The sequence below is a fragment of the Spermophilus citellus genome (genome assembly GCF_964194105.1).
Source record: "Spermophilus citellus genome assembly, chromosome: 6".
Lineage (NCBI taxonomy): Eukaryota > Metazoa > Chordata > Mammalia > Rodentia > Sciuridae > Spermophilus > Spermophilus citellus.
This window is the reverse complement of record NC_138187.1, coordinates 109,013,806-109,029,922: the sequence shown is the minus strand read 5'-3', so window position 1 is coordinate 109,029,922 and position 16,117 is coordinate 109,013,806. Positions and strand designations below refer to the sequence as shown.

At 39.3% G+C, this 16,117-nt stretch overlaps 1 protein-coding gene across 1 annotated transcript in view; it reads right to left on the bottom strand.

The window, feature by feature from the left end:
- The window catches only part of KIF26B (kinesin family member 26B), a 491,165-nt gene that overhangs the window by 139,366 nt on the left and 335,682 nt on the right, over window positions 1-16,117 (bottom strand). The window contains exon 5 of the mRNA XM_081299332.1: window positions 7,112-7,295. Coding sequence (XP_081155458.1) covers window positions 7,112-7,295 — 184 coding nt within the window. The remainder of the gene's footprint in view (window positions 1-7,111; window positions 7,296-16,117) is intronic.

Below are 16,117 nucleotides of genomic sequence, written 5' to 3'. Positions count from 1 at the left end.
CCAGCAGCACACCAAATTAGGAGAGAACTCACATTTCACTTTTCCTGTCTTTTTAGTCTTTAAGGATGGCATAGCGAAAAGTTTCCAGAATTTTCCATCACATTTAAATTCTTGAATTCATATATAACCAAATGAATTTTAAAGGCTGGCTCAAATCTTTGATCTTCTCTCTGATAAAGCTTTAGGATGGGGAAGGGCAGAAATGATAATGAGGAACTGGGTAATTTGCATTCTGTTTAAGCAACCTGCACCTTGGTAGGCTGGAAGGCATGAGATTTTTCTCCTTGATATAACCGGGAATTATCTCCTAAACAAGAGAGTGCTGTACTCACCATTTCTCCTCATTGAAAAAATGAATAATAGCTACATTAGTGCCTTTCTAAAAATTCTTACTTTAATTTAACAAATCTTATTGCTATCCTCTTCTTGTAATCAGAATATCAATTGAACAGGAATCTTTTCTTTCTCTTCCACATAGTGTCATAGGATTTAATAACTGACTTCTACCCTAAAAATGTTAATAAATCTATAAAGGAAGAAGTCTACAAAAAAATTACATGGTTCTTTTATGAAAATTTTTTTCTACTTATACACCAAATATGGGAAGATTTGGAGTTAAAAGTAAATCTAGATAATTCAGGACCTGGTGACATAAACTAAGCGGTATGCCATAGTGTGTGAGGAGGGAGGCGGGGAGAGAGAGTTTTATTGGAGGTCAAAATGAACTGGCATTGGGTTTGAAAAATAGTGCTAAATAAGAGACAGATGATTTAAAAATGAGGACTAATGAGAACAGAGAATAATGACTCCAGTCTTCTTTGCTTAAGAAAGATAATCTGGCTAGACAAGTGAACCTATTTCTAAATCACAATTCTGACAACTAGGCCCAATTGCCTGAGTTTGGCTCATGGAGGAGAAATCTCAGTGAAGCACTTCAGAAATGCACAGCTGAATGGTCATGGGTAGTGTTGGGCATCCTCTTCCCAGATTATCTAAGTGGGCCATCGAAGGAAGAGCGCAGGAGAGGAGGCTGAGGCTGAAGACCATTCAAATTTTTTTTTCATGGGTGCCAAGGATTTCTGGACAGTCTCAGCATCTATCTTCCCTTTCCTTTGCAGCAATGTAGCCCAGAGCAGCCAACTGATTCTGTGTCCTGCCTCCTCCAACAGCACCTGCTACAGAGCCTGGAACGTAGTACTTCTTTATGGTTATTTGCTGAGTGAATCAAGTATGACAGACAAGCCCTTCTTGATTTGTCACTAGTTTAATTTTCTACTGCTACTCTTATGTTTGCTCTACTCTTTTTTATAATCCCCCAAAATGTGATAGTCAGTTCCCTTGCTGCTAAAATCTACCTGTAAGAATTTTCCAATATTCTCAAAACATGTTTTGGGGGAAGAGGCTTGGTGCTGGTTATTGACTGTCATTCTTAGAGGCATTTTGGAGATTATGAAGAAAAAGAAGGCTCTTCTTCCCTTCATGCTTCTTCTTTTTATTTTATTATTTTATTTCTTACATACATGACAATAGTGGAATGCATTACAACCATAATCGTCCATTCATAGCACAATTTTTCGTAACTCTGTATATAAAGTATGTTCACGCCAAATTATGCCATTATACATGAGCTCTCTTTTTTTTGCATTACAATTCTTAATACACCTTTATACCCCAATTTATCATATCTCTGTTTGTATATAAGGTATGTTGACACCAAATTCACATCTTCATACATGTATTTTGTATAATGATGAGGGTCTCCTTCCACCATTCATGCTATTCCCCTTCTCCCTCCTTTTCCCTCCCCAGATATTCTTCTTGAAAGAGAAAAATCAACCAACCTACCGGTGGATTGTTATCAATCCAGTATGATTGCAGCCAGTATCTTCTCACCTTTAAAAGCATTTGTGCATCTGTGGAATGGCTACCAGAGCCATGAACTTAGTGAGTAAAACAGACAATGGGCTTTGCTCCAGAAATTTGTAATCCAAGACAAAGAGCTCTGACATTAAGCTGTGACATACTAACAAATGAACCTTAAACATGGCTGTTAATTAATTGTGCAAACAAATTTCATGAAGAGCATTTACTGACTTAGGAGAAGGAACCATTTTCAAACAGATTAGAAGTATCATTTACATATAAGCCAAATCAAGGCAATAAAAAAGGGAACTAAGCTGCTTTGATCCACTAATCATCTTTATCTACTCTTTAAGAATGTCTCTACAAGGCCACTTAGTAGAATCGTTTCTTTGTACAACTTGAAATCATTTTAAGTCTCTCATTCTTACTTTTTCTGAAATCATATGTTTGCCACATTGGTCTAAGTTGATGAGATTTCTAATTTTGATTGGAATAAAACCCTAGTTATAAGTTCAGTAAGCACAGACACTCTTCTTTATCCATCATGGTAAATACACTGCCAAGTGCCTAACACATAGTAGATGCTCAATAAATACTTGCTGCATTCCAGGAGTTGCTCTAGGAGCTGGGGATCCTGAAACCAATCCTGTGTGTGCGTGCTGTGCTCAGGTCCAAGTAAACTGAAATTATCTCAAATTCTTCCATAGCCTCAAGTACTAACAGATAATAATGACTGTCATGGTGGCGGGAGATTAGGGGTTGCTTCTGGAAGCAGCAGAGAGTGGGAATGATGGAGCTGGTGTGGACAACTGCCCTTCTCCATCTTATTATCTGTCTGTTCCTGAATATGATTACATTTTATCTCCCACCTATGACTCTGAAAAGAAAAGTAAACCCTTCTCCACTGGTTGAGGGCAACTAGTTCCCAATATTATTCTGCTACCACTATGGATCCAGAGCCTTCTTGTCTCCACCCAAGATTTTAAAAAGTCACTTATATCCATTGGCACTCCGGTGAAATGGTAGCAAATATAACACCATAAAGATCTTGACTTCCATCCCTGAGTTTAGAGTCCACCAGCCAATCTCTTACCCTCACTGGACCTAAGTTTTCTTGTTTACTAAAAAAGAGGATTGCTCTTCTAGATAAATCCCTAAAGTCCTTGCCATGCCTGTGGAAACCTCCCAGGCTTCCAGAGTGAGATCCTGGGTAGTTAGGGTTTAATAGGCAATTGTTAGACTGCCACCTCAAGTGTTGAAGCCCCCTCGTTCTCCCCACCCCCACCCCAGAAGGCCCCAGCTTAAGTTTAAAAAGTCAAATTGCTTTGGGCAATTCAATCAAGCTCGGCTATTTCAAACTTGCCGAATTATAAATAGTACCAATTATTTATGTTCTATATTAAACTCCACTGTGTTTCTTTGAGGTATTAAAATGTAAATTATGCAACAGAGATAAATGGATGGATTTTTTTTTCCACATGGGTAAAGAAAGCTGCAGGTCCTAATTATAGTGAGATATCAGTGGAGGTGGACAAAGCCAGAGTCTGAGAAAATGGGTCAGGCAGTTGGACACCTCAATGGCATGGTAGAATAAAAACTACTGCCACTGTGAAAGCCAGACACTCTTTTTTTAGGGGGGTGGGTGGGTACCGGGGATTGAACTCAGGGGCACTCTCCCACTGAGCCACATCCCCAGCCTTATTTTGTATTTTTTATCTAGAGACAGGGTCTCACTGAGTTGCTTAGTGTCTCCCTGTTGCTGAGGCTGGCCCTGAACTCACGATCCTCCAGTCTCAGCCTCCTGAGCTGCTGGGATTATAGGCATGCACCATTGTGCCTGGCTACAAAAACCAGACACTCTTTAAGCAGGAAGAAGCAAGATCAAATGTATGCTTGATAACTTCTTGTTTTAATGAAAGTACACATTTAATGTAACAAGTATACGGCTACTCGTATCTTCCAGAGAACACATTCCCTCTGACTATCACACCCCACACGCTATCCCTGAAGGCTCAGCAGGACAGGAGGGTAGATTCAGCTGCCATGTATTTACTGGTCACTTTCTGTGATCCCCAGGCTGATGCCCTTATCCATGATACACTTCCATGGACAAACTCAAGGCTTTGATTGCATTTAGAACTGAGAATGAGTAAGGGAGATCACAGTTTTAATTTTAAACAAACAAATGTAAAATCTACAAACCTTAGTTTATTACTGAGTACAACTATTCATTGTAAGGCCCCTCACAACTGGTTGCTACAAGTGGTACATCATGAAATCAAGATTAAATCAGTGCCCTTTATCCTCCGACTATTTTTATGAAAATGCTGGGTCAACACTTCTCTGTGTTTGTCCCTAGCCTTATTCCCTTGTCAGAATTCTAGGGAGGACCTTAAGGATGAAGAAGAAGAGAACAAAGGCCTTAGGCTTGGGGCCCAGACCCACCTGAAGGTGCATCCACATCAGACCTTGTAGGCCAGTGTGACAGATGCAGGAAGACAGTTCCAATGTAGTTCATTTTGAGGTGTCTTGAACAAGCCCATGTGGAGTTATATGAGTGCCCCACACTGGCCAGTAATCTGGTAAAAGGGATGTCAGGTACTTATTTGTTCATGCTTATGCAGAAGAGGAGGGGGATGATGTTTGGAGCTGGGAGCAGGCTATGGAATGGTGGCTGGCTTTCCCTTTGTCCAGGACAGTAACTGTCAGCACTGATGTTCTGAACTCTTATCAAATAAAAGCCCATGCACACTTAAAAATGGCTAAGATGGTAAATTGCATGCTGTGTGCTTTTTACCAGATTTAAAAGGCGGGCTCTGTAGTTAAAGAGACCCACAGTACTTAGCAGTTATCATTCCATGACTCCTGTGCTCCCCAGTGGGAGTGTCACCAGCCTTCCCCTGCTGATCAGGTGGGAATTTGCCTCAGGTCCTGGGAAAGTCTTCAGCCAACAACTATCTGCCCTGTCCAGTTCCAGAACTGGATGCCTTCTATTAGAGTAACCATTGCTTGATACAACCTAATCTCAAAATGTAAACACTTTTGGAAAGAGTGTCATTAAGTTAAGACTTTCCCAAGGAGATGGTGAGACTGGGGTGGGAGAAATGGAAAGAGACAGGAGAAATGGAGAGTGAGGAAGAGAATAAAGGAAGAAGGGGCAACACTGGGGGGACAGCAGCCTTCTGAAGACCGTAAACCTGGATATGAACATATCTGAGTGTAAAGGGAACAGGAAGTCTGTGATGTGAGCTAGTAAAATCTGTCTGTACAGTTTAGCTGCTGTCCCCTTCAGCAAGACCAACATTATAGTTTGGATCTGGACTGTGCCTCAAAGCTCCTGTATTGAAGGTTTGGTCCCCAATGCAGCAATGTGAAAGAAGCAGGGCTTTGGGGAGGTGATTAGATCATGAGGGCTCTGTTCTAATCAAGGAATTAATCCACTGATGAGTTTATAATTGAATGGCTTAATGGGAGTGGGGAAACTTGTAGGAGGAAGGACTTACTTGGAGGAAGTGGGTGACTGGGGACAAGCCCTTGAAGGGTGGATCTTGCCTCTACCCCCATCCTTGCTTTGTGCCTCTCTTGGGGAGAGCAGCTTTCCTGGGCCACACCCTTTGACCATGATGTTCTGCCTCGCTTCAGACCCAAAGCAATGGAGTTAGCCCACCACGGACCCTCTGAAACCATGAGCCAAAATAAGTCTTTTCTCCTCTAAGTTGTTGTTCCTCAGGTATTTTGTCACAGGGATAAAAAGCTAACACAAACAGGAACTTTCCAAAATGAAGCCCAAGGCCAAAGTCTGGTCACCAGGTAGTGTGCATCAATCGACTTGTGACAAGAAAAAAAAAAAAAAAAGAGAGAGTTTTTGCCCCTTTTTTATCAGCTCAGTGTTTTCACAAGTCCCAACTTACTTACCTACCAAAGAAGCTGTGAGTTACTTCACTCATACATTTATCTCAAAAGAAAGAAAAGGCCTAGAGATGACATTTAAAAATAGAGTTATCCCAAACGTAGCAAAGTGGCATCTTATAAGAGAATGCCTACATGTCTTTCTAAGTCTTTGTAACAATGCAAAATTGCATTTCTCACTAGAAAGGCATGACCGAAAATGCTTCCTAGAAATCCCATTGGTGGTCTGGTTCAAATGCAGAGGTCATGATTTCTCTGAAGGGGAGAAAAAAAAAAACTGCCACAGGGAAATTATGAAGTGCCTTTATGTCATTTTCCTAGACCTCATCTACTCTGGGTCTCCTGACTCTGCCTCTCTTTTGTGTCTTTTTCTTCAAATGCCTATAGTTCTGTCAAGTAATGCAAAGCCATTTTTCTCCCCACCAAAATCAAATCAGGTCTCCAACAATTTGAATGTCTTATTTAATTTATGTAACCAGAAAATTTTATAGTAGAGAGTGTTATGGTTTGAATTTGAGGTGTCTCTTGAGAGTTCACGTGTGAGACAATGCAGGAATGCTCAGAGGTGAAATGACTAGATTATGTAACCGAATCAGTGGATTAATACATTTGATGGACTAGTAATTTGAAAGGACTACTGTACCGGGGGATAACTACAGGCAGGTGGGTGTGGCTGGAGGAAGGAGGTCATTGAGGGGCATGCCTTTGTGGGGTTTTTTTGAGTAGCTTTCCTCCACCATACCCTTTCACCACAATATTCTGCCTCGCCTCAGGCCCACAGTGACAGTCAGCTAATCCATGGACTGAACCTCTGAAACTGTAAGCCAAAATAAACTTTTCCTCCTCTGAAGTGTTCTTGCCAGGTATTTTAGTTACAACAATAAAAAGCTGAATGTCACATCTAGTTCTCCCTTAGGTGTGAGGGATGTGTTCCAAGACATTCTGTGGATGCCCCAAACTGCAAATAGTACCAAACTCTGTATATACGATGATAAAGTTTAATTTACAAATTGGTCACTGTAAGAAATCAACAATGATAATAAAATAGAACAACTATAACAACTATAACTGTAATAAAATTTATTTAAAACTATAATAACCTTTTATTTCTAGAATTTTCCACATAATAATTTTGGACTGAAGTTGATCATGGGTAACTAAAAAAGCAGAAAACGAAACCATAGATAAAGGGGGGACAACTATTACCTCCAAATCAATTTCATTCTGTCTCCTTTTGTCCGTGGTACCTTGGTATTTTAACAAATTGGAACCCTTGTTTTCTTCTTTCCCAAACTTGATCCAAAACCCCACACTGAGCATATGGTGAAGAGGTGCCTACCTTGCCCAGGCCTGGAGTATCCTTCACCTTGTTGACAGCCCTCAGCAGACAGGGTGGGGCTGGGGGAGGGGAGGTCTGCAGAATCCCACTGAAGCTGGTGGCAAAGAGAGGTGTCTCAGCAACAGAAGAAGTAGAAGGTCGATGTTTCTTCTTTTTGGAAGACAGATTTAACTTCTGAGCAGCTCTGCAGGGGAAAATGCAGAAAAGGAACAATTAGGGAAAATTAATTGTACATTCTGATATGCTAGGGCTACTTTTTTTTTTTCTCTTAAAGATCCTCTTTAATGATTCCTTCTCTCTCCATCTTCACCATCCTTTGGAGTAGGGAGGCTTTCGTTCAACATGGTAAACTTAATGAGCTACCCAATCATTTATACTGCTAGGAAAAAAAGGCCATAAAATTGCCTGGTCCTGCAATCACAATTTACAAAGAATTGTTTGTTAACCACCAACGCTTAGCTTAAGTATGAATAAAGCTGGTCGTCTTTGGGGATAAACAGCATCTATTAAGTTAATCATTCCATAACTTCTCTGGCATAAACTCACATGTGAGGGACCCTATGAGCTCATTCAAAAATTCTAACACCTTATAAAACCCAAACCAGTCTAATGAAGAACCATGCAGTGACCAGTTGGGGCATGACCTGTATGTGGCTGTGAAAGAAAAACACAATGCAATAGGGAAGGTATAAATCAAACTGGTTTTAGAAACAACACTGAATCAGAATATTAACTCCAGCCAGCGGGGGTGGGTGCGAAGATTCAGGGCTGCTCCTGTGATCACAGGCTTTTGTACAGAGTGGTCTTTAAATACAAAATGTAACTGATGGGCAAGTACAAGAATGAGGGGGGCTAAAGCAACAAGGGGACATAGAGGGTACAGACAGATCCAAGTGTGAGGGGAGGCTGCTGGCATCATTAATAGCATTGGCTGTTCACATAACATCTACCATCCTGCAAGGGCCCTGTAACATGATGATCCTACCACAGGAAAGAGAAAACTGAGGCAAAGGGTGTTGTGAGTGACAGGCAATTCACAGATTCTCCTATACTCATTTCTGGATTAATTCTTGGTGTTTTCACATCATACACTTATTCTAAGAACTCCAATTTCCTTATCAAATGCTATTAAACATTGGAGCAGCTGCTTAAAACAAAAGGACCACCATACTTCATTCTACAGATCCAAAGCTCACAATCTACCCAGAGTTCTTACCAATTACATAACAGGGCAGAAAGAGAGGCAGGACGGGAAAGACAAAATCAGCATTGTTTATACCTTCCCCCTCAAGGGGTCCATCTTAATGATTTGGAATAGTGAATTTTAATTTTGTATCAGTAACTGTCCTGCTCAGGGGATTGACAAATCTCCTGAGGTATAAAATTGCCACTTGCACAAAGAGAGCACGTGGTTTTACCATTTCAAAACTTAATGTGCCTTTATTGTAAAACTGAAAATCTATTTCTAACAAGAATGAAATAGAGAGGGATGGGTCATAGAAAGAATAATGCATTTTGATGGAAAGATATTTCAAAGTCCCAATACTTAGGGAACTCAGAAGTCACTCATTGTAGGATGATGTGAAAAAAGGGCACTGGAAGGACATTTCCACAATGCTTCTTTTTCCAATCAGTGAAAAAAAATACTAGGAATTTTTTTTATGATTTTATTGCCACTCTTCCTGATGGTTTCCTTCTAAAATTAAAAGTGAAATAGATTCATTCAATGACTGGTCTGGAGCTTCTCTTGGCAGGTATCATTCGTCTTTGAGATTCTCTCCCTAAATGAACAGTGACTCCTCCCGAGGTGCATGTCAGTCAGTGGCAGGAGGTATCATGTCTCTACCTTCTGACACCCTTGGCTCTGCGATCCCTGGCTGCTTTCAAGTCAGGCTGCCAAGTTCTCTGGAAGTTAGTAAGAAGGGGAACATCAGGCTCCACTAGTAACTGGAGGCAGTGTTTATCCATTTACATGTAGGATCCTTTTGTACAGTGTAAATAAGGATGGGGCAGCCATCCTTATTTGAATGAATTAATTCTTATTCATTATGTCAATCCCCTGAGCATGATAGTCATGATCCAACAGTAATTCTTAATCATACTTAAGCTAAGTGTTGGTTGTCACACTCCCCACCCTCTTCCCAAACAGCTCTGGTCTAGGTTATCAGTGACCACAAAATTGGAAAATGTCCTGGTTTGCAGCCCCCATCATGACTTGTCAGAGCACTGAGATGTCTTTCTTCTTTCTTTCTCCTCTATGCTTTCTTCTCTAGGCTTCCAGGACACTGGTCATTTCTGTCCAGTTTCCTCTACTGGTCCCTTCTCTTCTGCTCAATTTTTCCATGAGGAGTTATAGGGCTCAGTCCTTGGTCCCCTTCATTTCTGTACACAGTCCCTTGGTGTTTGCTTCCAGAATCACAATTTAAATCACATCCTTATGTGGATGACTTCGCAAGTTTTATTTCCAGCTTAGATCTCTCTCTGGTCTAAGCTTGACTTTCTGAATCTGGTTTACTTCCCCTTAGCATGATGTTCTTTAGTTCCATCCACTTACCAGCAAATTATATAATTTCATTCTTCTTTATGGCTGAGTATATATACTACATTTATCCATTCATCTATCGAGGGACACCGAGGCTGTTTCCATGCACTGCTATAAACATTAGTATGTGAGTATCACTATAGTAGGCTGATTTTAGTTCTTTGGGATAAATACCAAATTGGTATAGCTGGGCCTTATGATAGGTCCATTCCCGTTCTTTTTGAAGGATATCCATACTACTTTCCAAAGTGAGTGTACTAATTTGCAATCCTACCAACAATGTTTGAGAATACCTGCCCCCCCATCTTTACCAGCATTTATTGTAATTAGTATCTTTGATGATTGCTATTCTAACTGTAGTGAAATGAATCCTCAGTGTGGTTTTGATTTACATTTCCTTGACTCTAAAGATAGTCAACGTTTTTTCATATATGTATTGACTATTTGCATTTCTTCTTTAGAGAAATGTCCACTAAGTTCATTTGCCCATTTATTGATTGAGTTTTCTTTCTTTGTTTCTTTCTTTTTTCTTTTTTTTTTTTTGGTGTTAAATTTTTTTAGTTCCAGATATGAATCTCATCAGAAGTAGAGCTGGCAAAGATTTTCTCCCATTCTGTAGGATCTCTCTTCACACTCTTGGCTCTTTCAATGTGCAAGAGCTTTTAAATTTGATGCCATCTCACTTATTGATTCTTGGTTTTATTTTTCAAGCTTTCTCCGACTTTATTAACAAAGTCAGAGTCTGTACCTATAAGTTGGAGTGTTGGCTCTCTGTTTTCTTGAGCAGTTATAGTGTTTCTAGTTTATCTTTGACCTACTTTGAGTTGATTTTTTTGTGCAGGGTGAGAGACTGGATTATAGTTTCATTTTTCTACATATGAATATCCAATGTTCCTAGCACCATTTGTTTGAAAGGTTGGTTTTTTTCACCAGCATATTTTTTTTTGCATCTTCTTCAAGGATCAAATGACTGTATCTACATAGGTTTGTCTGTGTCTTCTACTATTCCATTGGTCTTCATGTCTGTTTTAATGCCAATACCATGCTCATTTTGTTACTATAGCTCTGTAGTATCATTTGAGATCCAGTGTCATGATATCTCTAGCATCATTCTTCTTGATCAGGAGTGCTCTGGCTATTCTGGGTCTTTTATTATTCTGTGTGAGTTTTAGGACATTTTTTTCCTAGTTCTGTGAAGAATGTCACTAGTATTTTGATGGTGATCCCAGTGAATCTGTAGATTGCTTTTGGTAGTATGGTCATCTTGACAATATTAATTTTGCCTATCCAAGGAGATGGGAAGTCTTTTCATATTCTAAGGTCTTTTTCAATTTCATTCTTCTCTATTCTATAATTTTCATTGCAGAGTTCTTTCAACTCTTTCCACTATTTTTTGACTCTTCTTTTTCTCACATCACACATCTAACCCATCCAGAAATTCTGTTGACTCTAACTTCAAATAGATCTGTGACCCAAACCCCACTCGTTGTCATCTCCTTGGTCTGAGCTGCTAACCTCTCTTGCTGGATTTGCTGTAAGTTTCATAGCTTGTTCCCTTCTTCTGTGTCCCCTATCTATTTCTCACACAATAGTAAAAGTCATTCTTTTAAAACTTGTCTGCTCAGGAAGGCACAGAGACAAACCCACATAAATACAGTTATCTCATAATAGACAAAAGTGTCATAAAGATATGTTGGAGGAAAGACAGCCTCTTCAACAAACGGTGCCGGGAAAACTAAAAATTCATATGTAGCAAAATAAAATTAGACCCCTATCTCTCACCCTGTACAAAACTCAACTCAAAGTGGATCAAGGACCTTGGCATTAGACCAGAGACCCTGAGCCTATTAGAAGAAAAAGTGCTGAGAGCCATAGCCTAGTCGGAATGATGCATGGCATTTTTGCCAGAATGAGTGGTTGAGAGGTGACGCCAGCAAGCCATTGAGATGATAATGGTTATGTTAAGCTGTGTATTCAATTGTATATTAGACCCTTGCTGTCCCCCTCGGCCTGCTCCTTTGGAGTTCTGGTGGGGATTCCCGGAGAGTTCCCATTGGTTGGGGAAGTGCGGGAGGAGGGATTTCCTGTTGGTGTGTGGTGTGGCCCGGGAGAAGGCCAAGTGCGTGGGGAGTGCGGAGAATAAAAGAGTTCCTGTTTGAACCTACAAGGCTGTGTGGCAGCTCGGTTATTTTGTGCTCAGCCAGACTGCGGCATTTGGTGGCCCGTAAGGCATCATCTCACTCCAGTCAGAAGGGTAAATATCAAGACTATAAGTAACAATAAATATTGGCAAGAATGTGGGAGAAAAGGTACATTACTGGTGAGACTGCAAATTGGTGCAATCACTCTGGAAAACATTATGCAGATTCTCAGAAAACTTGGAATGGAACCACCATTTGACCCAGTTATCCCACTCCTTGGCATATACCCAAAGGACTTAAAATCAGCAGCTACATCGGTGTTTGTAGCTCCTCAACTCACAATATCTAAGCTATGAAAACAACTTGGTGCCCTTCAACAGATGAGTGGATAAAGACAATGTGGCATATATGAACAATAGAATATTACTCAGCACAAAGAAAATGAAATTATGGCATTTGCTGGTAAATGGATGGAACTGGAAACTATCAAGCTAAGTGAAATAAGCCAATCCCAAAAAACCAAAGGCCAAGTGTTCTCTCTCATATGTGGATGCTGACGTACAATAGGCAGGGGAGCAGGAGGAGTGGAGGTTCACCAGATTGGACGGGGTGGGGTGGGGGTGGGGGGAGTAGGGGAACGTAGGGGGGATGGGAATGGGAAAGACTGTAGAATGAATCAGGTATAACTTTCCTATGTTCATATATGAATACACAACCAGTGAAAATCTATATAATGTAAAACCACAGAAAGGAAAATTATACTCCATGTATTTTGATATGTCATAACCTAATGTTGGAAGTCATACAGCATCATTTCCAGCATATTTATCTGCATATTTTGATATGTCAAAATACATTCTATTGTCATGTATAATTAAAAAGAACAAACAAAAAATTAAGAACAAAACAAAACAAAAACTTGTCCACTCAAGGCCCTCCCCTTTTGGTTCCCCAATTCACTCAGAGTAAAATCTAAAGTACTTACAATGGCTTTTCATGAGCTGTACTCTCTCCCCCACATTTCTCAGACCACTTTTCCTTCTACTCTTTGAGTAGAAGGAAAAAATCAAAATTAGCAAGCCAGCCTTATCAGCCTATAAAATACTCCTAATACATTTCCACCTCAGGGCCTTTCCACAAGGTCTTTGCTCAACCTGGAATACTCTGCCCAGATAGATACAAGCATATGGGTCACTCTCTCCCTCCTTTAAATATTTTCTCAATGAACTACCCTGCCAATCATGGTAGATCATATTTTCCAAAGATGGCTATACGAATACATTCTCCCATATGTTCTTCTTATAACATGATAGTGATGCTCCATCATTAAGTCTATGTTCCTTCTCCTTGAATCTGAGTGGAAGTTTGGAATTGCTTTGGGCAGCACAATATGCTGGAAGTGATGCTGTACGACTTCCAACATTAGGTTATGAAGAGTGATACAACTTCTCTCTAACAGTGGCATTCCCTTCCCATCTCTTACCCTTAGGACAATCACCATTGGAGCCCAACTTCCAGGAAACCCAGGTCACACAAAGAGGGTCATGAGAAAAAAAAAACTGAGGACCCAGACAATAATCTGTGTCAACTGTCAGTAAATTAACCATTAGCCGGATATCATGAAGCAGAGATAAATCACACCCATTATGTCTTGTCTGAGTTTCTGACTCCCAGAAACCATGAGAGTTAATAAATAAGCATTGTTACTTTAAGCCACCATAATAAATGAATCGTCTACTCCCCAACTCCTAATTTCCCCTACTTCAGTCATTCCCAACCATGACATTCATCTTTTACCTTAGCAGTTTATTTAGTGAGTTATTGTTTACTATCTGCTTCCCCTCTAGAAAGTAAATTCCAACAGGGCAGACAGCTCAAAAATATGTATCAAATGAATGAATGAAGACTACAGCTACTGGTGGGTATTCAGAATAGAGAGTAGAAAACTGAAAAAAGAGGAAAGAAAAGAGTCATTTTTAAAAGATGTCTTTAAAGAAATGAATAAATGACTCATGGGAGGAAATATTTTTTCAAGCAAGGATGCCAAATATTTTCATAAGCTAGTTTTTGAATCTCTGAAAACTGATAAGGAAGATAACATTACCCCCATTTAACAAAGAAATGAGGCTTAATGAGGTTAAATCCAGAGACCATTCAGCATCTGACCTGAGTTTGAACAGACAGCTTCTTCAGATTTTAAGTAGGTAAAATTAGACAAGTTACTGAAATTTTGATTACATTTATAAAGGACTTAGCACAGTGGCTGGTAATAGCATGCAATAATGCTATCATTATCATCATTGTTATTCTTTATCATCATTACAACTATTATTATTATTACCATTCGTTTCTGTACAGTTAGAGACAGCAAACATAATACCTACTTTTATAGACTTGTTTCAGAAAAATAAATAAGACAGTGCTACAACGAGTTTATTACAAGGTCTGGGGATGTAGCTCAGTAGTGAAGCACTTGCTTAAGATGCATGAGGCCCTGGATTCAATTCCAGTATCACACAATAATAAAAACTAAAAATTAAAACAAGAATTGAATATACTAATAAATGATACTTTGAAGCAATATAATAATAAGTGGTGGAGCTAGAGTCAATGTAGGCATTTGTGTGCTACACCGAATCATATTGTCTTTAGAGATTAGATTTATATCACAAAACCTACAGTAGGTATAACATAAAGACATCATGGCTTTATATACAAGGCATTTTTCTAAAAATTGGAGTAACCATTAGTGATAGCTCAGTTTCATGAAAGGGAGCATTTTGCCACTAGAATTTTCCAATTAATGGGCAGAAAATCATGTACAGGGACTATCAGAGAGAAAAATGCACACAGTGGCAAAACTGCATAATTTCCAACATCTCTTCCAGGGTGGAGATTCTGAACATAATGATTCCCGGAATCTCTATGCCATTTAGGGAAGCCTAAATTGGACTCAATGCAGAAAAATGGGAATGAAGGGAATTATTTTGAGAATGCATTTAACATTATTTTCTTCTCAAAGTGTGCATATAAAATAAATACTCTAGGAGAATTTCAAAAATTTGAAATGAATAGAAATCATGTTTCATAGTCATAGATTCCATAATAGCATGTTTAAAATTTTTGACATCCATATCACCAGTTGTTTGATCTCTGTTTTACATATTCCAATTTCTTGGAGGTCAGCTGCTTCAGTTCTTTTAATATAGCACTTCAATGACATGCAGATAGGAGAAGGTTAAAGTTTAGAAATTGCTCATATGTAATTATGTTATTCAGAGACATAAAGGAGAGTCAGTCATGAAAGAATTGAAAAAATAGACATTTTGGCTAGGAGTATATTTTGTGTAATTCACCTCTCTTATTTCAAGTTATTTTCTTCATAGGAGGAAAAGCAGAACAATGTGTTGTTTTATAAGATTTCAAATAACAAAAAGAAAGAAAGAAAAAAGTTACTTAAAAGCTATTATAAGGGCTGGGGATGTGGCTCAAGCGGTAGCGCGCTCGCCTGGCATGCGTGCGGCCCGGGTTCGATCCTCAGCACCACATACCAACAAAGATGTTGTGTCCGCCGAGAACTAAAAAATAAATATTAAAAAATTCTCTCTCGCTCTCTCTCTCTCTCTCTCTCCTCTCTCACTCTCTCTTTAAAAAAAAAAAAGCTATTATAAGCAATATTTACTTGTCTTGTTCTTATAAGAGATAGTGCCTCATATTTCCTGGAGCTATTCATCCCAGCTAAATATCCATTAGTTTCATTTAATTCTCTGTGCCTTATTTCAAGGAAAAAGATAGTCTCTATCAGGGTGAAATTAATATATACTGAATACCTATAAAGAAAGAGGCGCCATATTAAATATTATCAGGCTGTGAGGAGAAGAGTAATGGTGTATATTTGGGAAGACTTTAAGCCTAGTGAGTGCAATTCCTCCCTCTGGGTTCTAATCCTTTGTCTTCATGTCCTTTCTCATCTCACACAAATGAGTCACATAACTCTCTTACCACCTCAATATGGTGCTATCTGAATCAGGTAAGAATTGCCATGACCTTTCCACACGGGATGGTCAGTTGATCTCATTGGCCAGGTGTATCCAGATCTCAAGAAAAAAATCATGAGTATCAATACTTCTCTGGTGAATTTAATTGGTTTAAATAGAAGAAAAATCTTATATCTTAGTTGTGCAGATTAGAGAGAGAATTTAGGAGAATCTTACTTTTTTTCTTTTGCATGTGTGTGATAGACTATTTGCCCAACTATGACGGATTTTCAAGAATTGAGGGGTGTTTAAATGGAAAACTCCTCCTCTCTTGTTTATCTCATAA